The 23,416-nt window shown below is 41.7% G+C and overlaps 1 protein-coding gene across 1 annotated transcript; it reads right to left on the bottom strand.

Annotated features, from left to right (window-relative positions):
- Window positions 1–3,316: 3,316 nt before the first annotated feature.
- mtpn (myotrophin) lies at window positions 3,317–21,572 on the bottom strand. Its single transcript, XM_079263330.1, has 4 exons — window positions 21,237–21,572; window positions 14,680–14,793; window positions 14,358–14,441; window positions 3,317–4,609 (listed from the first exon to the last, which is right to left on the bottom strand). Exons 1-4 carry the CDS (start codon window positions 21,306–21,308, stop codon window positions 4,523–4,525), a joined length of 357 nt encoding a protein of 118 aa, XP_079119456.1. The 5' UTR covers window positions 21,309–21,572; the 3' UTR covers window positions 3,317–4,522.
- Between the last annotated feature and the right edge of the window lie 1,844 nt (window positions 21,573–23,416).

Below are 23,416 nucleotides of genomic sequence, written 5' to 3'. Positions count from 1 at the left end.
GAGACTTATGGCCCTTTTCCATCAGTATCAGCTCGTCTCAACTCAACTCGCCTCGACTCGGTTTCTTGGGTTTTCCACTCGCCTTCTGTACCCGTTTAGCAGTACTTTTGTTGTAACTCCACAGCCCCGGTTCTAAACGAGCTGAGTCGGGTTGTGTGTGACATCACCAGACTGCGTGCCGCTATTGGTCAGGGGTGCGGCCAATCAGGGGTCAGGGAGTGACATCACTGGAAGAGCGACTCCACTTGCTAGTTGTTTGCGTTACATAACAAGCAATGGCGCAACAAAAGTCTGTTCCGTGGTCCAACACCGAGGTGGACACATTTCTTTGCTTCAAGAGTTTTCCGGCTCAATGGGTACAGCGAGCAACGGAGTTTCCAGCAGTGTTGAGAGAAGCTGAAAAGCTCAAAAGTAAATATTGGCAGGTCAAGGACCACAAGGGTCGGAGTAGATCAAACGGACAAGACTGGAAGTGGTTCCAACAAATGGATACTATTTATGGTCAGCGACCGGCGAGCAACAGACCAAGTAGCAGATTGTCTCTATGTCCTGTGTTGTTATAGAGCTTATCGTGGACAACACTGACGTCACAGCGATTTCACACAAACCCCGCCCCTTTTAGACCTGGTACTAAACTGGAATGGAAAACAAACAGAACCAAGCTGAGACGAGTTGAGGCGAGTTAAGTTGAGACAAGCTGGTACCAATGGAAAGAAGCTAAAAAACCCATTTATGGTCTTTACATATATTTTATTCTACAGTCATTTGGCGGACGTTTTTATCCAAAGCAACGCACATGCGATAAGTGATCAATTAACCATTGCCACTAACCAAAAAGTGCACGTCTTATGGGTGGGAGGAAGCCGGAGTGTTCTGGTGAGAACATACAAACTTCTAGCTAGCTAAGACCCGACCAACAACCTTCTTGATGTGACGCCACCGTGCTGACGTATAAAAAAACCATATGTCCAGTCCAATAGGTCGCTGCCCATATAGCTCACTCTCAGTGACATCCCACCGTTACGCCACCGTGTTGAGGGTGGAAAAAAGCTCACCACCATTATAGTGACATTTTGCTGTAAACAGTTTTTTCTAATAAATGTATACTAAAGCATAAATGTTCGTATGAGAAACGTTTTACGGCTGTTAACTGACAACCACAAACTTTTCACTAACGCTGAAACTCTCGTCTCTATATCCGGCATTTCCAAAGCGGTGAAGCTTCGATATGTTCAGTAACTTACCGACAGCGTCCAGTTATCACATGTTATGTCTCCGTTGTGTTTACCCACAATGCACTTTGCTTTGGAGTATGCTTCTTTCATTTGGTCCACTAGAAACGGGCATCGACCTGCGTTTGTAGGAGGACCGAGTCCTGTTCTTTAATCTGAATCAGAATTAATTTGTGCTTTCAGACATGAAGCCAACTTTCTGAGCAAAGGAACGACGATTCACAGCCAAACGCTGGTGTGAACGCACCTGAACCCATCCCCACCCCCCCTGGCTGTGGGAACCTGGCGAGCCAGATTCTCTCACTCTACCAGCTTTTAGCCTGGGGACTACCTCGCATCAATGGATTTCTATGGCGAAGTAAACCAATCAGAAAAATAGCGGACGTGACGTCAGTAAAGCGGCAGCCTTCAATGTCCGGAAGTGTTCAGTAGAGCGAACGCAACAAAAGAAAATAAACGTAGCGTGCAGAACAGAAGACATAAATGACCTGCGTGGTTTTTGCTGTAAGAACCTGAGGCTACATGGCGTTATCGGCAACTCGCTGTTGCTTTTTGAACCGAATCATAAGTCAGGAACTAATAAGAAGAAACAAACTCCCGCTACGTCCAGGCGCCATCTTCAGTGTTTGAAGAATATGTGGCGACGCTAGGCAAGATCAACCAATCAGAGTGGCCGGTTTGTTTAAGACTGATGCGAATCTCCGTGAAGGGAAGGGACTCCAGACTGAGTCGCTCTGTCACTCCAGTGTGGCGTGCCGGGCTACGGCGGTGGAGCTCTGAAAGCAAAACAAGTCCATCTGCAAAATTAACTTAATTTGTGTCTGTTCAGAATATCCTGGAATTATTTCTTCAATATAATGATTACAGAAGCGTCTGCAGCCAGAGTCCGGCTACAAGCAGCCGGCTGAACTGGAGTCATTTAGATGGGATGAAGAGAATGTTATACTTTAATATCCTTTTGGCTCATCTCAGCTTGGGAAACAGATTAATGATCCTCATAAATCCTGTGTTCTTCATGAAAGCTGACTAATTCAGTCACGTCCATGTGAAAAATGCAACAAACTGTTTGGGATTATATCCCGTAACTTCCCAGATATCTTCTAATGAATGTAAAATTTTGCCGATTGGACGGCCGAGGATGGCTGCCCCTCCGTTATCATGAAAGATGGGTTTAATTTGTAATGCAGCGCTCCCACAAAATGATTAAACTGGCCATGACAACAGTGTGTGTGATTGCTATCATCTCTCATGGGCGTTGCTGTATTCTCTGCAGCCCCACGGCTGTCTCATGATATGAAGCTTATTTCAGACCGCTGACATAAATCAGTCAGTTTTTCATTCATTTTGTTTCAGCTTGAGATGTCAAAGACTTGGATGCAAATTTGTTTATATCTGGGAAGAGAGTTGCTCAGGTTCACAAACGGGTAGATTTCTCAGGAGCTTTAAGGAAACAGACAGAAAAAAAGGTCAAACAGGTGACAGAAAATGATCATTTCTATCTTGTTTCAGCGGAGAGTAAATGTGGAAATTATCCTTTGCAATCTTTGCTGGTGAATCTGGATCCTGTTTTTTTCCTTTTAAAACCACCTTTAAGTCTAAGCTGACATTAGCTTACATACTGACAACCGGATCAGCTTTACACTAAACGGGAATCAGGCCCATGGCAGGCGGGTTAACGTCACCCCACCGCTCATCTGAACTCATGCGCTGCTCTTTGTCCAACAATTTGATAAAACGAAGAGAAAGACCCTGCAAACACATCAGGAGCTAATTACAGTGGCATCTTTAAGATTAAGCTCATTTAGGCAATTGCATCAGAGGTAATCCCGTAATAATTGATCTGTCACTTCTGATGTACCTGGATTATTTCTGTTATGCCGCTGTTCAGCGGATCATTCATTAAAATGGCATTAAGATCATCATAACACTTTAAAAACATTTGATCAAGCAGCCGAGCGATGTCAGTAAATCCCATCAAGGTAAATCGCTGTAATCCAGGTCGAGGTGAATGAATCAGAAATCCTAGTACAAATAAAGAAATGTGGGTAATAATTCATTCATGTGACTTCAGAGCATTTTTAATCGACATTTTTTATTTCTTTTTACAGACTTTTGTCAGAACAAAGTCAGTGAAAGCATCTTTTTCGTTACATAGTAGTAATTCATTTGAAAGCAACCAAGAGAACAGTGACCATATTTATAGCGTAAAAGCAGAGGCAGTTCTGACATGCAGCAAAACAGGCAGGGTGTCGAACCAAAAACCAAGGCAGGGAGAATATTAACAGCCCCCATGATCAACTTTCCAACCCCCATTTATCCTCCCAGAACCCACAGGTTACACATTACTGACAAGCTGCACCGAAAAGGGTTTTTTTTTTGCTCTGAAATGACTCTAGAGGGGACGGGGTGGATGAAATACGTTTCTAAAAGTCCTAATCCTATTATGTGCCGTTACATTACTTCCAGAGGGATTCGGTAACATTTTGAAACTGCAACATTCAAGTCTTTCTGGTCAGCCAGCATGGTGATTGGTCAAAGAAGAAACATTTTAAATGCATTACTGATATGTGAGTGATAGCAGGCCCAAGTAGAAAGAAAAAAATCCCACCGCTTAATCTCGCCAACCCAACATTTCCAAAGTTTCCAGAAGGGATTTGAGGAACAGTTTCATCTATGCATATATATGTAAAACCAAGCAAAAGAGGAAGAGGCCACACAGAATGAAATGTTTGTATAAGGAAACTTTATGCCCTTTCCTTTTATTCTATCTAGTACGGCACAGTGAAATTACTGTTCATGAGATCAACTCTGGCCACACAACAGTTGTACTGAAGTTGTAAAAAATACCAACACACTATTGATTTATAACCGTTTGATTACTTTACAGTTCTAAAAGACTGAGAAAATATTAAGTGCTAAACTGGCATTTAGGTCGTAGAGACTGATTCTAGTCTGAACAGTGTGTTAGGATCCAAGATGAAGCCTTCTCCCCCAGTATTCGGTCCCTAAGGGAGACTTTACAAGTCCTGTAGTTAAATGGCTACAGACACAGGCCAAATGAAGAGAAAATCCTATCCCAAAAACTTGGGGAGAAGGGAGGATAGAGAGATAAAAAAAAAGGAAAGGAAAAAAAAAAAATCACCAGACAGAATAAATGAACCTCCAACAGACAAAAGCAGTTTTAAGACAGGTTGATCAGGGTAACATAGGTGAGTCCGTCTTCTGTCTCCTGGACCACTGCGTCCATCTGTGAGCCCGTTCACCCACCTGTCCAGCCACACTGGTTTGTCTCACTTCAGCAGAGCCTTTATGGCATCACTCTCAGCAGCTTCAAAGGCACTCATGCCGTCCGGTCCTTTCCAGTCTTTGTCAGCTCCCTGTGGAGGAGGAGGAGGACGAGAGGAGACATGAATATTAAAAACGCTTAATAGGTGAGTCAACTCCTGCTCCCATCTGGTCAGGGGATGCTGAGGAGCAGAAACCTGCATCAGTAACCATCTCTGAAAAGTGTATTCACTCATTCCCGAATACTAAAAAACAGCTGCAGAAACCATCTGGAATAATCTGAGATTTAAAAACAAAAGATCTGAGTTTCTAACATGGAAAATGTTCTGCTCAGCAAACTGCAGCTCATGAACCAGCACTTCCTCGGGGGTTAGGGGTGTACACCTGCTGTAAGATAAATTATTAAAAGTTGCTTCTTGGCAACGGAAATCTTTCTTGTTTAAGCCTGTTACTGGCATACAGCAACAGCTAACATGTAGGTCTGGGGACCAATGCAGTCTAGTCTAGATCTGCTGCTCTGGTCTGTATGCAGACGCTTCCTCATTAACTGGGAAACTGCAGTACCCATTGCACATGGTTGCACATTGGTTGGAACACCTCCAGCTTTGATTACAAAACACTTTGTGTTGTGGCAAAACGTCAGCATGCTTCTGAAATGTCACACGACACTGAGGTCTCCTGTTCCCTAAACCACTGTTTCACAATGTGAAAGCAATCAGAGAAGATCGAAAAACCTCCTCATTTCATATAAAGTTCCTCACCTAGATGGCGGTGGGGAAACCATAGACTGTATAAAGAGATGGACGGAGCCTCTGTGACGTCACCCGTAGGTTTCTGAAGAGCTGATTTGAAGCTCGGTGGGCGGTTCCTACCATCACCATCTTGGCAGGGGCATGTGTGTCGTCTCGCCCGGGAAATACAAATATGGGCAAAGAAGTGGAGCTGAGAGGGGGGCTGTGAGCGTCATGGTGGATGATTGACACGGAGCGAATCCGAGCTTTCTGTAGCTAAGAGCTTATCGAGCTAACCCAGAGATAACAGGAGCTAACCAGCTAAGTAACGTTGTTAGCCGGCTAAAAAACGAGGTTGTTCTACGTTCTTCTGACTTGAAGCGGGAGATCGGGTACCTGTCAATCAAGAGGACACGCCCCTAAATATGCCGAACTTTGAGATTAAATTACTTTTAAACGGGCGAGTTAAAAACATAAAATTCACTCCCCCCACAGTTGTCATGAAGGTAAACCTGACCTATTAAACCTAAAATGGATTTTTGAACCAGGCTGTAAACATGTTTATTCCTGCTGTGAAGTTGGTCTTTTTAACATGGGAGTCTATGGGGATTCGCTCCGTTTTGTTCACCTGTTGTTGATCAGTTAAAGTTCTTACGTGGAACAAAAACTTGATGATGTCACCTGACACATTGGTTTTGTGGAGAGATTGGAGCAGGAGATTGGAGACGCTGATCGACACAACTTTAACAGCTGCGCGCTCCTGCTGCCGTTTAATCAGTTTCTGGCAGACAATCGCTTTATGGCACAACACCGGCTTGTGTTTGTGCTTGAGGTGGTGGAATAAACAGGTGGTGTTATGTGCCTTTGTTTGCACTAGTTCTCTACAAACCTTGGAAAGAACAAATTTCTGCTCTGTGTCCAACTTTCTAAACCTGAACCGGCTCCAGATGATGGAAATGGTGGCGCCTCGTCGAGGAATAAGCTCTTCGCTAACCAGCATGTCCGCTCTTCCTTCCGCCATGTTTGTCAACGCGCCAGTTGTGTTGGGTTTTAAGCGACATACGTCATTAGTGGGGCTTGTGAAGGTTTTGCGAATATAAACATGTGATCAATGGGAATTCATTGTTTTTAACGTGAACGTTGTAACAATAAATCACTAACAATATTTTATTGCACAATTCTACCATCTACTGACTCCTTTTTACCATCTAGTAATGTCGGAACACCCCAACAGGACCGTATGCATGCTAGACACGTCCTCGCCTCGTTACTGACCAGACAGCTTCCTCATTACTGCTTATACGTCATGAGAATTTTAAAGAGAAAATGTTTATTTATAAATTAACTCAACAGAAGTTTCAGATTGTAATCCTGTTGTTGTCTTCCAGCCGTGAAACGCCTGATGGCTGAAATTCACATCAGTTATTGATCCCTGAAGGCAGCTACACACCTCTGAAATCCATCCTGCTGACTTGTTTCCTTTTAATAAATCCAGAAATTTCCACCAGACATCAAAAAGCAGCTTATCTGTTTATGTGCTTCGAAATAAATAAATCATTGCAGTTTCTCCAGGTAGAAGTACTTTTAATATAAAAGTCAGCAATAAGCCAGGTGTGAATCATGACTGATCAATGCTGATTAAAATTTTTTAGCGCCGTCGAGCAGTGATTAAGAACAAAATCAGACTTCAGAAATTAACCTGATTAAACACAAAAACAGTATTTTAGTTCTGCACCTAAAAATTCTCTTTTTGCAACATGCACTCATTCGCCCTCACACCACATGCCCCCTAGTATTCTACAAAGGCAAAAAAAGACAAACTTTCCTTTTTAATTTTCTCTGTGTTGTCTGGGCTCACCAGTCCAGACAACACATGCAAAACACATTCAAAGATGCCATGCTGCAAATTCATTTCAGCTCTGAGGGGTACAGAATCAATGTGAAAGAGTTGTGAGCAGACACAATCATTTGGTTACTGAGGACAGAAAAGTCCCTCCACAACAAACAAGGCAATATAAAAGTCGACGCATCGAATGCACTTGCAGTGACAACAGATTTAATAGGCGACGGAGGAGTGAAGGGGTGTGCAGCGGAGAGACGTCTTTTGTTTGTGCTGCCAACTTCAGCCTCTTTGCATGGAGCTTTCAGAGCCGAGGCAGAGAGGGTTTATTGTTGCGTGGAGAAGCAGGGCATCAACAACAGTGTGACCCAGTTCAAGTCCCCCAACAGCGTGACGTACGTGGTTCACCGACATCTCCGGCTACAAAATTCCACAAGAGAGGAGCAGCAGAGCATTTCAGGGGGAAAGCAGATTTACCAGGGCCCAGTAACCTGTCAGACCCACGTCTAATTGGTAAGGAGACGAAAGACAAACTGGGGGGAGACTTCTGTCTCATCACATGTCTCTCGCTTCTTGGAAACATGCACCTGTCAACACTCCAGTCATGTTCCGGCGCCGTCGTGCAGCACTCGACGCCTGATGACTCTGGCGAGACCTGGCCGCGTCCCGTTCGGAATAAATCCAAAAACACTAAATGTTCATGCATTCATGCAAATGTTCAGGGTTCAGGAGTCTTCATTATCCCTTTTGTTTATCTGCGGTGCAACTGTCACACAGACACAATAAATGGCAGCAGGACAGAGATAAAGCAGAAAACAGAGCTGCTACGAAGGAATACGGAGAAATTATCTTGCACTTCCTGAAACTGAGCAGACTCTTACTCTGAAGGTGCCTCGGAGTGATTCATCCTTTAAAACACCGAGGAAAGCCAGAATAAATTCACTGTTTGTATGTTTTAATTTGAGCTGTTGCTTCATTCGTGTAAAAAACAAACTAAACAAGCGAAGCACCGTGTTTGTAGAGTCTGTAAAGCTTTCCTGCAGCTGCTTCACATCAGATACCTCGCTACCGAATCACCAAGGCTGGGAAAATTCTATTTTAAAAAAATCAAATATCGGGATTTTCTTGCGTCAGTTTTAAAATCACTTTTTTTTTTTTTTTGGTAAAAAAAAAAAAAAAAAAAGATTTTTTTTTCTATATAAATCAAAATAATCCATTATATTATTTTTATTGTTTTTAGTGATCTTTTTACGTGTCTCATTGGGCATTATAGCAGCAGAAAGATGGTCTTGCTACTGTGTTTTTTCTTAATTGAAATCAAGAAAAGTGACGAGCAAAAAAAGTTTTGTAAAGCATATCACAGCCCTACTAATCACTGAACTCGACTCCACTGAGCGAAGCGAGACAAACAAGAAGCTCAGTTTGCTTCTTTCTTCTCCAGCTCGACGGAAGTCATTAATTCCCAACAGAAACAGATCCTCAGCAACCAACACTGATCTCATTTCGTGGGCAAGCAACAGCTATGCTAGTGGACTTCAGTCTTCTCAGCATCGCTACTCTGCTTGTTGGAGAACAAGCAACCGGTCTGGAATAATATGAAGTCACTCCAAGTCATGCATTTATTAAGGTTCTTTTATTCAACGTCTAAACTTTCTCCTTTTTCTCTTGGTTGTATGGACTCGCTCTTAAAGGGAGGAAGAGCCTGAACATTGTCCGGATCTGTCCAGAGACGACTGGAGTCAGGGATCAGAGTTCACTTTGAGGTAAAAACGAAGCGACCATCAGGCAACGGCATCATAATGTGGCCGACGAGTTAGTGATGACTAAATTCTGCTGCCAATAAAACCTCTTTCCTTCTTCTGGTTGCTCTTTATGCTGCTATATCTATTGATCCACCCATTTTAAATCATTTTAGCCTCATAATCTGACAGCCGAGTCAGGATGCTGACTTGGATTAAAACAGCTGAACTTCTAAATTTATTTTCCATTACAAAATAAAACAACAACAGGTGGAACAAAAGCTAAAAATGACTTCAGCTTTGAGGGTTAAAAAAGCATCATGAAGACCGGCAACATATTTGATATTCATACCACATGCAGACATCTATGAGAGTTTAATGACTCCTGTACATACTCCTGTTACCGTTTCTCAGGATACGCCACGCACACACCGCCCAGCTCAGTCACACACTCATGACACCACTTACAGTAATGAGCTTTCCCCAAGTTGAATAATGACCCTCATGAACACCTGACTGTCCAAACATTACCCAGTCAGAGAGAGGCTGGCGGCCCCAGAGACGCAGCCTAATGAATAAGAATAGACTCCCATGTCTGCAGTCAAACTGAGATGCATCATGGTCCTGGATTTTCAGTAACGTAATGCTACTGACCTGCCGAAGCGTCCATTAAGTTTTCATTTTGCTGCTGCTGAATGGACCTGAAAGGTCTCTCAGGTATTCACTCAAATGTTGGCCAGAGGGAATCTGACATGCAGCACTTACAGACTACTGACCTTTTCCAACGTCCAGCAAAAAGGAAAGATCAATATCTGCATTGAGTGGATTGTCAGAGACGTCTTTAGGAATACATCTTTAAAGCTGCACCACGTAGATAAATAGGAAATAAGTAAATAGTGTTCAGTGTGCGGAGGAGAACCACGGTATCCTGACCACAGCTTTTATGGTCATAATTGGATGATAATTGCTGTGTGCAGGGTCGCCACCCTCTTTATCTGATCAGCTGACTGTTGTGGGTCAACATCATCCGTCACAGCTCCACAGCATACGTGTGGGAAGCTTATTTCCAAATTCTTACTTCTGGACACAATAAAAGTAAATGATGCGCCCCCCTCCCCGCTGAGCATCCAGGAAACTGTAGGGTATAAAAAAGGATAACGACAGGAACTGGCTTGATGTAATAACGCCGCATTTCTTCCCACTCATGCACCGAGTTCCCCATATAAGAAAAGGATGTTTGTGTAATCATGGGTGTGTGTGCAGACTGAAATTTAGCTGGCTGGAATCTGCAGTCGGTGGTCCGTATTCACAGCCGGGATCTTACAGCTGGGTCACCTTTTGGGTTAGAAAGAATAAAGCTCTTTTGTAATTCGTTACCAGCAACGGCACGCCGTGCAGTTGGTGGTGGCAGGTGTCAGCTCCCATGATGCACCAGGAAACCAGGCAATTTTTCTCTGCCAAGTCAACAGTCACAAGTCGGCTCCTTTTATCCACTGCAGCCGGCAGAGTGGAAACACAGCGGTACGGACAATGCTGTGGCCCGCGGACAATCTATTCCTCTCACATGGAGACGCAGGGCGAGTTTTCAGAGCCGACAAGGGTAGATATAGAGATCTGGTCCCTGTGGGTACTGCTGACCTTTTGGCTGCACCTGGGTGGTCATTCTTGTTTGTGTTTAGGCAATGATTTAGAGAAAGACACTACAACAAACCCATGGGTTCACTTCTCTTCCCCACTGTAACCCCAGTTCAGACCAGCTGATTTCTCGTGCTGCTACTGGCTTTTTAAGGTCTGCAAAAGAGTTTTTAGTTCACAAAGCAAAGGTCCATCCAAGAAACAGAACTGCTTTTAGGTTTGAAGATGATGGTCAGACTGGCCGAGCAGTGGGTCCAATCTGGCCCGCAGGATGACTTTGGTAGAAATAACAGAAGACGTCGAGTGTGACATTACAAATAAAAGTAACTTGAGGTGTAATTTTTATTTATTTATTTAAATCTTTCCAAGGTAGGACAAAAGGTATGGTGAGGCGAGTCAGACACACTAGATTCTTTAGTTTACTGGGGTGTGTACTGGCAAGAATCTGGAAATACGATAAGTATCACAATACGATATAATGCGATACAGGAGGGTAAGCAAAACAATATACTACAATTTTTCTGTACTAGCAGTAAACACTGAATGCTTAACATTAACTTACTGAATCAGAACAGAGGATCTACATTTCACTGCAAAGTGAATAAAACACTGATCTCTGTGTACAAGACGAATAAAGAAATGAAAATCTGCCTCATCGGTTAAGATTGATTTGATAAAATCGATTCAGTGCTTTTGAATATTTTCACACAAAATATTGCAATATTTTGAAATATAAATATTTTCTTTCACCCCTGAACCAAACCTTCAACTGGTGCTGTAATATACAGAATAAAATAAATAAATAAAACATTTGTATCTGAATCAGGTTTGTGTTTTCTCAAAGGATGAATTACTGAAAGTTAAAAATCATGATGTATTTGTACATGTTTGTATTAAACCACAGATAAAAACACGGAGGTGTTTATTATTATTATTTATAGATGATTATGCTGTTAATTTCCTGGTCCGGCCCACTTCAGTAACAGTTGTGCTGAATGTGGACTAAACAGAGTTTGACCTCTGATCTTAGTGAGTTGTGGAAGTGATGGGACACAGAAAGGCAACGTGTAACTAAACCATCATCTGGACGTTAATCTGAACTTAAGCCAAATGATGTCCAGGCTGAAACTTAAAGAAATTCTCTGAATATCTTTTACTGTAACAGTCTGAAGTAGCCCCCTTCAGGTAGGGGTACACCACCCTCATTGCTCCTGGCTGATCAGGAATGCTCTCTGGATGTCACATTCTGACCACTCGCATTTGCAATTTCGCCCATTGAAACATAGTGAAGACAATCTCCTCTGACATCCACGGGGTCGTGTCCCACGAATTCACCCTGCAGCTTGTGAGCTATGGTAATATTCTCACAGACCTAAGGGGACATCATTTGGAACAACTGGGCTGTGGGACATGCTACTGTGTGCTCAAAGTATTAAAAAAAAAACTCCTCCCTGTGATACTTCCTCGTTTGCAAAAACAGCTGGAGTCATTTTCATGCCCTGATGGTGATTCAGAAAGAGTTGCATATGCACACAAGCATTTAAGGTCTAATCTTCGTGTTAATTCCTTCCGTTAAAACCTCAAGTGTCACGTTGCCTCATGAAACAGTTACAAAGGTTGCTGGTATAAATATCGCACCACAGAATGAGACAGGCTTGTGTTTAAACAGATGTAGCTGTGCTAAGATTTATTATGCACAAGTTTTTGGCTTTTTCTGCAACTTCCAGCAGCAAATCAGTTTCTAACGGGGTAAAGCAGCAGGATCAGTCTGATGTAAAGGACTTCAGACTGATCCTGCTGGCTGCAAACTATTACGTAATTATCTCACCGCCGTTATCTTATAAAATCACAATTTATCCCTTAACCTGTGTAGAAACAGTTGAAACAAAGATGCCAAATTGCCATGTTTTTTTGCGGTCTGATATTGCATACACACTCCCATTCTGACAGAACAGATGGTTCTTCAGCATCTCCAAACACAAACATCTTCCAAGCAAATGGACCCTTGCGAGTGTGCAAAGACTGGAACCTGCAACTGCGGGGGATCCTGCAGGTGCACAAGCTGCTCCTGCAAGGATGCAGTAAATGTACATCTGGCTGCGTGTGCAAAGAGAAGATCTGAGACACGAGCTGCTGTCAGCGAAAAGCCTGCACCATCTTGTTCCTGGTCTTTTAAATTAAAGATAAATGTGTTGCAGATGTATAAAGAACAGTGTTTTGTATTTGTGTAAATGGGCTTGAAATAAACATGTGATCAACGTACAAAGAAAGAAAGTAAACACATGAAACAATAACAATAATAATAATGATTATAAAATATCACCCCATGCACCTATCTTCTGCAACAGGAGAAGAGCGCTGCTTGCTAAACTGAAACTCGGGATGTTTTACGCTACGTGTTAGCATGGTTAATGTCAGACAATCTATGAGTCTACGATGGTAAACAACTGTTGGAAAAACCAGATAACAGCTTTGTGTCTGCATCTCCCCCTGCTTGCCAACGTTATATTCACAACTTCTACAGAAAATAATAAACTGCTGCTTTTCCTGTTGGCACTGGCCACTTCCTGCACTTCATCTGAGTTACCATTAGTCATAGCCGGCTCGGAGCAGCATGCCATCTTACTGATAGTGAGTGGGTCTGAGTTAAGTTTTCCTAACCTGTGAGACTGAACCTGAACTGAACACTGAAAGTATTGCAGGGCTAAAATACAACTAAAGTGAGACGGCTATTTTAGGGAACTTCATTCACACCAGCAGCTGCTCAGTCATTCTTAGAAGAGCGAGACCTTTGAGGTCAAGTCTGGATCTCTTCCATTTAAATTTAGTCAGTAACTTTTACATGTTACAGGTCACTAACAGCAATAAAGCTGCTTCGCTAGACCGACATTTCATAAATGCTAAATGATAAAGCAGTTGATTTCAGTTGTTTCTATGATGCGGACAATTCTGCACTGATCCAGTGACAAAACAACCGCTGCCACTTGTACAGTGTGATGCATCCGGCTGCAACACAGGGGCTACATTCACCTGTTAAAAGACGGCTGATCTGAACCAGGTGATTAATGCGTTGCTATGGTAACGCGCCGTAAAGGAGGGATATTACAGTGTTTAACTCGCCAAAATGCATGTGCATTTATACAAATATAATGCAGCCATTTGTCACTGACAATGGTATAAACTATGTTTAGGTGAACTTCCACAACCTACTGCAGTTATTCTACATTGACCTGCAGCCGGAGCCGACTGAGACTGGCCGCCTGGGAGTGCTTTAGGACGGGAGAGGCTCCCGCTGCTCCTTCCTTACAGTAACTGCAGAACAATATGTGCCTTCAAGTCAGTCGCCAAAACACCAGAAAAGTCTCTAATAACTCCAGTAAAAGCTGCTAGATTTAGCGAGAACAGTGTCTGAATGAAAGCAAAGCGGCTGTGGGAGGAGTTTACAGCACAGCGCTGCAACGCCAGAGACGCTCGATTAGCAGCTGAAGACAGCAGGAGAGAAAACTGCAGAGAGAAAAATAATCACATCCTTTTATCTTTATTATGGTTGAAAACCCAGATCGTAATTGAGATTAAAATCCGATTAATCACCCAGACCTACTCTGCTCTCACACCTGCATCTCTGAATGTGGTACCTGAGGAAGGTTAAAAAGCCAGTGCAGAAGGTTTGTGCGCTCATGAATGACGAACAGCAGCGAGACCACGTCCCACTCTGAACGTTCCAGCAAAGCCTCCATATGACTGCGTTACAGGGCCTTTTGTGCGAGGAGTTACCTCATCAGCACTCAGGAAGCATCTGACTCGTCAACATGCGCTGATGGGTGAAAGACACCACACGGATATCTGCTTGTGTGCAGATGCATGACTGAATGCACGTTCAAATTAGGGAACAAACCTTTTCTAGCAGGATCTTGACACATGACACGTGTCCCTCCAAACAGGCGGTGATCAGTGGAGTGAGCCCGTGTTTGTCTGGAGCCTGCAGGGACAGCATGCAGGAAGTTTGTTCAGACAGAAAGAAGCTACAAACTACTATAAACTACAGATAAACTACTGCAGCTTAATGTAAGGCCTGGAAAATGTCCTAATTTTAACATTTCAACAATGAGATAACAAAAGAAAAGGAAGCAGACACGAGTTCTGTTAATTTTGTGGTCATGGCAACCCTCAGTATGCAAATTCATGCAAAAAGAGAGGAAGACTGTTGCGTCTCTTACGTTGATATCTGCTCCCTTAGAGATGAGGAACTCCACCACATCTGTCTGCCCATAGTCAGCAGCGTAGTGAAGAGGCTTCCTCCCACCATCCAGGGTCCGATTTACATCCTCAGCCTGGAAAAGAGAACATTATAAGGCTGACATGACCATCACAGGAACCCCCCACTGTGTTTAAACAGGGGGACTCTCACTGATCTGACATGTTCACAATGGAAATAAACCACATCTGTGCAAATTTTTCCTTCATTTTTGTCTCATTCAACATTCAAAGCAACACATAAACATCATCTTTCCCTGTTATTTTACCACACAAATCACAAATCAAACACCCCTCAACAGACAATGCCTGCTGAAAAGACCACCAGTCTTTCGCTATTTGACTTTTCCATCAACTTTGCATCATTATTCCACTTTCCCCTCCAAGTCAAGCTGAAAGCATGTATTATTTGAGAGGTTTGGCCCCTATTATGGAATCCACAAGCAGAGGGACGAGGAGGTAGAAGAGTGTCTTGTTACACGAGAGCTTCATATTAAAAAACGCCCGCGCATAGGATGACGGCGCTGGCTTGATGACCCGTTATCCTGCAGCCGCTACGAGCAAATCTAATAATGCAGGATGGCAATAAAAAGGAAGGAATGAGCGAATAATAGCAACCAGAAAAAGAAGCAACTGTTAGAAAAACACCAGTATATTACATGCAGCCTGGACTTTAATCATAAAATCATGTGCCTACCTGGTCCTGATTCATATTTTTGTCTCATGATAAAAAGTTTCTTATCTACTCAGAGGGATATAAACACTATATTTCATGGCTTTTTCACAGCACACACACATTAATCTTTTTAATTAAACTTGCATGATGTCAATGACTTTGATATTGTGGATCATACCTCACAAAAACCCCTCCAATTCAGAACCGCATCGGCCACAGAGCGCCAGCGTCACCTCCTCGCCTTGATCTGAGGCTCCACAGGAGGTCAAGCTCAACGTAATAAAGACTATTCCTCATTTTACAGCCTCTCTCCCCGAAGCCATTAGCACAGTTCCAACTTCAGCCTCTTCTAACAGCAGGCAACGTTAGCTTTAATGGGTACGGTCCGAACGCAGAGCAAATCCACTTTCACTTCCAGGATTTTTGGAATAATAAAATAAAAAAAACTTGTTAGAGGAAGAAAAAAAACATGAAAAACACTTTATTAACCACAGGGGAAATTACTAGAAGGAATATGAAGCAAGTAGATAGAGACGAGTTACAATGAGCAGATCAGAAGTTCAGATAACTTTATTTATAAAGACTTTTACAACAGCAGATGCTGAACATAGGATGACTGAAAGACAGAAAACTCCGTCCAGAAGAGAAAATCCAGCCACACTGGACAAGCCTGCAGCTATAATAGCTTTAATCATTTTATTTAAACCCCAGACTTGATCTGCGTCTAGACTGAACCAACACATTATGATCCTGAGTAGACTGAAATGATCTTGAAACCATTTAGGAGTGGAAAACAAAACGTGCTTTTTTTAGTCAGACTTGTCGCATTTTTGCTTCTTCTACAGTTTAATAAGTCTGATACTTCAGCAGTTGTGAGTTCCTTTGTTTGCTGTGGATTAGATTTTTTGTGAGTGAAAATGGGGAAAGAAAGCGGATTATTGACAGCTAACACCCACCGTCCCTGTCAGGATACAAGTAGAGAAATGATCAGACTGAGACACAAGGGGCGATGGGACAAGTATAATCCAGCGACACCTGACCAGTCCATGGAGACACCCCCCCTTCCTTCCTGTGGCTGATCTCCCACCAAGAGCAGGACAGTCCTTAGAGGATTTTATATTCTTTTCTTATTAATCGGAACATCTATAAAGTGGTTTTTAGGTGGAAAAAAACTGTTTAATCCAGTGACTGTCAATGAAAAGAAGCTGAATTAGACCACATATTTACATTTAGGCCATTTATGCTTTTATAAGCTTCATAATGAGTAAAATTACTGGAAAAACATTAACTATGCAGCCCTCTGATGCGCTTTACCGTTAATTTTCTTTGCCATGAGTGATGACTCATCCGAACCAAAAGAGAAACCCAGCGACGCCTTTCTCATTTTAAAACATGTCATCTTTGATAGAGTTGCATTTTAAACACATAATGGTCACAAACAGTCTGACAGTAACGTTACTCCACAGCAACACGGGCTGGGCTTCTGGGTGTCCAAAGTCCTGCAGGTTTTTGATGTATCCCTGCTCCAACACACCTGGCTTTTTTGATGTATCCCTGCTCCAACACACCTGGCTTCCATTTAATGGATCCAACAACCAATGAGGTTCTGCACAATGACGGATTCATTCGAATCAGGTATGTTGGAGCAGGGATACATGGAAAACATGCAGGACTGCGGCCCTCAAGGACCGGAGCTGGACACCCCTGTGTTAGAGTGTTAAAGTGTTTCCAGACTAAGTAAAACTAAGAGTCACATGACGGTTACTGAAGACATAATGTAATGTTAATTTTTATTGTCTTTGCTCCTGCACTGAAAACCTCCATCGCACGGCGTTCACATCGCTCCTCTGAAAATACGTCTCAACAAGCAGCTGATGGAGTGGTGAACAGTCGTTCTGTACTCACTGGCTTTACAGTGTGTTCAGACCAAACGCGTTTTGAGCGTCAAGAGCGGCAGGTTTCAATGTAAAATTTATCGGGAGGTGCGGCAAGGGGGCGCTGAGCTTTCTCACGTCGGCGTTCCGTGTGGAACGTGCCGAAAATTTAAGGTTTTTAAGCTTAAAAATTCGTTTTGAGCGTTTGACGCTCAAAACGAATTTGGTCTGAACACACCGTTAAGCTGTCCGCTAACACTATGCTACATTAGTATCCCCACACCCATGTTGTTGCTAACATTCAGCGTAAACATCTCTATGCTAATAGAGAGGATCATGTATAGTAAGAAGGTTTGCTCCACTCGATGGTATAAACAAACTCACCGACCACATCACAGACAGCTCACGCTTAGTGTCAGTGCGCGGCACTATATATGACCATAGACTGTATATGAAAGATGGACGAAGCCTTCAGTGGTGAAAAAGTGAGGCCTTTGTGGAAGTGTATAAAACTGCAGTTCTACCTTCATCCACTAGGGGCTGCAAAACAGAGCAAATCCCCATAAACTCCCATGTTAAAAAGACCAACTTCACAGCAGAAATAAACATGTTTACAGCCTGGTACAAAAATCCATTTTAGATTTAATAAGTCAGGTTTACTTTCATGACAACTGTGGGGGGAGTTTAAAAGTAATTTAATCTCGAAGTTCGGGATATTTAGGGGCGTGTCCTTTTGATTGACAGGTACCCGATTTCCTGCTTCAAGTCAGAAAAACGTAGAGCAACTGCAGTTTTTAGCCATTTAACGTGACTTAGCTTTAGCCCGCTTGCCTCTGTTAGCTCGGTTAGCTTAGCTACAGAAAGCTCGGAGTTTGCTCGATGTTAATCATCCACCATGACGCTCACAGCCCCCCTCTCAGCTCCGCCTCTTTGCCCATATTTGTATTTTCCGGGTGAGACGACGCACATGCCCCTGCCAAGATGGTGATGGTAGGAACCGCCCACCAAGCTTCAATTCAGCTCTTCAGAAACCTGCGGGTGACGTCACAGAGGCTCCGCCCATCTCTATATACAGTCTATAGTAACTACGTAAGCTGAGTTCGCACAACTCAGCTTGCAACGTAAATAAAAAGCAATCCCTTGTCATTACACACTGCAGAGTGTTAAACTGAAACTGGAGACGCATTTAGTCAATATCACAACATCGTTACGAACCTACCCGTCGACAAGCTCCGTCTGCCTGTCACTTAGCCTGTAGCTTTATTGCATTACGTTACAGAGAAACAGCGTGACGACAGAGGATTTAACAGAGCCACAGCTCCATCTATTGGACAAAAGCTGTAAGAATATCAACACTGAACAGGATTTACCACATTTTGAGAAATTAGGAATAAATCTGCGTTTAATCGACAAAATTCCAGATGATGATCATTTTGAAAATGACTATGATCGTCCGATTTGATTGGATGGCTCAAAAATTGGTTAAACAAGTAGTAAAAGACGAAATATTATGCAACAGTACAATGTTCTGCTTGCAATTGATACTTGCTTGTTTTAAGCGTTAAAGAACAAAAAATTAAGTCATCTTATTTCTTTTTTTTTTTTAATTAATCAGCAAATTAATCCATTGTCAGATTTTTTTCTGCCAAATATAATCAGTTTCAACAGATCCCGATCGTTTGGGCCTTAGTGGGAATATACAGCCGATCATAGTTTGCAATCGCAAAAAATATTCAATAATGGTTGGAAAAACTACACTTAGATATTTAACCCATGCTAGTTAGGACTAGCTAAAAAGTTTTTGTTTTAGTTAGTTCTTTAAATTTCACATATTTAGGTTTCATCTACACTATTTTCAGGCGCATTTTGGTTTTCACACCACATTGAGTGTGTTACACTAATCGTCACATCTCCTCATGCTACACTCCGACTGGTTGGTTAGTAGACGTGGGTTATAAAACATCTTAAAAATCCCCCACACTGTTGGACAACTATAAAAAGGTCATTTTATTTATAATGAAATGAAAAATACTTTATTAATCCCCAGAGGGAAATTCAATAAATTTGCAGATAACGATTCAATAAAACTTATTTTCAATAAGTTTGCAGGACCATGGCGCAGCCCATCTTTAAAACTTACTAACAAATGGAAAAAAAGTCCACCATTTAGGATTGGCTTAATGAAACTGTCATGACTGTCATCTTTTGTCCAGAATGAACCACATTGCTGCAGTGCAACCCTGGTCCCCATGCTGTAGCAAAGAACTGGTGCTGACAACAGCTTTTCCTGCTGGCTCTATTTATACTGTCAACATTTAAACAAACAGCACTCAAACACATCATAAACATAACTTTCATAACAAAACCACTCACCAATGCTAAAGTATAAGTTCTGAGTGAAACAACATGGCGATCCACGTGGGAGACAAGAATCGACTCTTCTAAAGGAGCTGACTCAAAAGTGCTGAATTTTTGAGAAGAGCTGAAGTTACTTCTGAAAACATACAATTCGCGCCTGGACAAGAAAACCTGGCTAACTAGTTAAGTGAGAGGTGGAACACACCCCACACAGTCAGGGGAAGCAGAAGACTGAGTGAATGAACATATTGTTGATCATTTAGGGGAAAAAAAATAATATAAAACAGCAAAATAAGAGATGCTAACTTACAATAGCTGTTATCACTACATCCCAACTTCTCATGAACTCATTCAGATTGCTAAACAGCAACACAGACTGAGCTTTCTACAGCCTAAAGAGAAAAACACGAAGGGATCCAACAATGGAAATACAGACAAAAGTTAGACACCAATTGTTGACTTGAACCATTAAGCTCCTCGCGCTGACATATTGTCTAATGTGTGAAAGTGCAACTTCACGCACGCTCTAGATCTGAGTCTGCACATTTCACGTCAGTCAAACAGCACCAGTCCACAGAAAGCGGTCAGATAAAAGGCACTTAGAGATTTTCAATGTGCAAAAGAACCACAGACAACCTGTTTGAAGAGATGAGCGACTCACTGAATACTTCTTGCAGATCTTTTATGTTTTGCTCTAATGTTCTAACTTCAACTGGAAAGAGAAAGTAGCATGGAAGGAAATAAATGGTGGATTTTAGTTATTCCCCAACATCTCGACGCATTTATTTCCCCTCCTCAGAAAACAAACTGGTTTTCAGCTAATTCATTTTTTTTCCTATTGAAACAATAAAACACTATACAACTGTGGTTAATGTGTGATGCCTAACCAGTATAACTTCCTGCTAGCTATTACTGGGTGTACTGGTGGGTCCTGCAGAGGACAAGCCCCCCCCCCCCATTTAAAAGGACCCCCGCCCACCTCTGCTGTGGCCTGGTCTAGTGTGTTAGCCTAACACAACTAACCTCACATTAACAATCACCCCAGCAACTATCACATCAATTCCCCAGTAACATACATAATAAAATGCAAATAATAAGCCGTCATTGGCGCCGAAATTATAACAAAACATGGTTATTATTTATAAACAGTAGCTATTGCTGGTTAGCTTACCAACAGGTTGCTTGCAACGCAAAGTGGTAATAGTGGCATGTTTGTGGATTTATACTTTACTGACACCCAAAGTCTACTTTGCACCCTTTACGGGAATGATTAAATGACAAAGTTATGAATGAAGGATCAAGTTAAACAATGAAGCACTGAATGGAAGCGTAGCACGGTGTGTTGCTAACAATGCTAACGGTTTCTGAACAATGCTAAGTCCTTTCTGAACAATGGGATCGGAAATGTTAACAAACAAGTCAGTCAAATGCCAACTAATTACATTTAATCCACAAAACCCCAACAGTTTCACTAATTCCGGATTACCCAGTTTAACGTGAGCCAACTTTAGCCACGGCTAGCTGGTTAGCACGTCTGCTTTCTACCCGAGTCAAGCTGACACCTGTCTGCGTTTTAATGCTCACAACTCTCAGATTTCTTCAGTCATCTCACCGTCACTAGCTTGCTTTTGACCTCGTCCAGGTCCCCAGTCTTCAATGCCCACATGAGTTCTTTATCTGCCATGTCGCTGAGCTTGTTCTGGTGTTGCAGCTTCCCAGTTGTGTTGCAGTGAACAGGTTAGAAGTTAGCTCGCTAGCTACGGCTAAAGGGGGAAACTGCGGATATGCTCCACAGCACGACTGGATACAGGGCTGGTTTAATCAGTCAAACAGCCAATTTTCTTAGACTTAGTAACTCTTTGCAGAGTGACAGTAAGAAATGACTTAAATAGAAGTTGTAAGAGACAAAGTGGCAAAGAGGGATCCGCCTTTCTGCATGCCCGAAATGTTTCCGATGCTTTTACCCGGAAGTTAACGTGGAACTGGATGTTGGATGTTGCCTTTAGGTGCTCACGTCGAAGGGAGGAATTCACAGCGTCTCATTACACAAAACATTTAAATATTGATATATTTTTTTGTAAAACAATTTTAATGTAGAAACAATAATCTATTTACCTCTACATATATATGAAACTACAGAATAATGACCAAATCTAAAAGATTTTATCTTATCATTTAATGTTAAAATATAGACCGAAGAGCATTGAATGTATCATTTCAGGGTGGTGTTTTTCCACGGAACTGCTCAGGTTCAAACAAATCAGATATTTTATTTCTCCATTTATCAGAGCAAGGATTTACTCCTCTTTATGAAGCACAGCCCCTGAAAAACTAAAAGTGTTTAATTTTCTCTGCCAATCGATCAGAAACAAAACTCACAATGAAGAAAAAAACAACACAACCTTACTGCAATGAGAACTAAAAGGATCTACAAGTAATATCAAGTTTTAAAACAATATCAAAGCATCATTTTGTATTGTCATAAAAAGCAGAAACAAGGCCTACTAAGAGCAAACATTTCAAGCGGGCAGTTAAACCACAGTCACATTTCTTTAAATAGCTGTGGGCAACACAACAGATCTTGTCACATATTTCCTTTTCATAAAAAAAAAAAAAAGAAAGAAAAAGAAATCTCCTATACAGCCATAGTTGCGTTACATTATTTTGTAAGATTTTTGTGACCTTGATGTTAAACTGCTGTGGGTTTTTTTTTTTTTGTGCGTGTGTGTTAAATCTTTCTTTTTTTTTTTCTCTCTTTTAGAACTATGAAAGAGTTAAAATACTGGAACCACTGAAACTCAACAAGCATATTAAATTAAACAAATCTGGATTGCAAAATTTGTTGCCCCAAAAGGTGTATTAATCATTCAGCATTAAATGTGCATCCACAGACGTGTGACTCACAAGCCTGTGTGCTAATATATCTCCATGTTGCTGTTGGTACAGACTTATAAATGAGAGCAGATAATAACCTGGACAGCGTTTGTCCTCTTTAGCCTGGAGAATGCCATGTCAATGCTTTCCAAACAAGAATTTTGAGTTTGACTTCATCAGGCCAAAGGAAAAATGCCGCCTCTTTAATCAATGTTTAGGTTAAGTTTACAAAAGGTTTCAGTTTCTCTAGATCAGCTGGTTTTTCACAGTTCTTTTTCTCTCAAAGTTTCTGTCGATGGCAGAGTTTTCCAAGCTGATCAATCTTCTTTTTTTTTTTTTTTTTTTTATTATCAGAGTTTGAGAGTTTATCCTGTAATTTTTTTTTTACAGTGGAATATAGCATCATTTGCAGTGTTGAACCCAAACAATATGGACAGTTAACTATCTTCCTTGTGTGCAGCAGTGATCTACAATATCACTGTTTACCTTTCCAGTAAGATTCCAGGTCAAATTCAGACTGGTATTGACATCACTGAACCAATACTTTGTACAAAAATGTAAAAGAAGTGTATTTAAAATGATAACTTCATGACAGTGCTACAGGTGGAAGAAGAAGTAGTTTCTACTAACTGTGCATAATTGAGAGAAGCTCCTGAAAGTAAAGTTAGTTTGTACTGTGTTTTATATTTACCTCAATTGACTCGTCTATCACTGTTTGACAAAGATAATCAATTTCCAGAACATAAACATGGTATGGATTTTTTTTTTTTTTTGGATCCGTTCACACCCCTGGTATACAGAGATTTCTTCAATTTCTCTGAATGTGTAAATTAAATATGCATACCAAGTCAGGATGTCACAATGACTTAATATCATAATTGATGGTAAATGGACTTCACTGATAGAAGACTTTTCTAG

The sequence above is a fragment of the Telmatherina bonti genome, assembly GCF_933228915.1.
Source record: "Telmatherina bonti genome assembly, chromosome: 23".
NCBI classification, from domain to species: Eukaryota; Metazoa; Chordata; class Actinopteri; order Atheriniformes; family Telmatherinidae; genus Telmatherina; species Telmatherina bonti.
Note: the sequence above shows the minus strand (reverse complement) of the source record. Positions and strands in the feature narration are given on the sequence as shown.

What these genes read in the sequence shown, in the direction of transcription:
- mtpn (XM_079263330.1), bottom strand. Translation starts at nt 21,308, where the DNA reads ATGGCAGATAAAGAACTCATGTGGGCATTGAAGACTGGGGACCTGGAC. An exon ending in TCAAAAGCAAGCTAGTGACG is followed by an intron (nt 14,794 to 21,236) that starts GTGAGATGACTG and finishes TCTCTTTTCCAG; the next exon opens with GCTGAGGATGTAAATCGGAC. An exon ending in CTAAGGGAGCAGATATCAAC is followed by an intron (nt 14,442 to 14,679) that starts GTAAGAGACGCA and finishes CTGTCCCTGCAG; the next exon opens with GCTCCAGACAAACACGGGCT.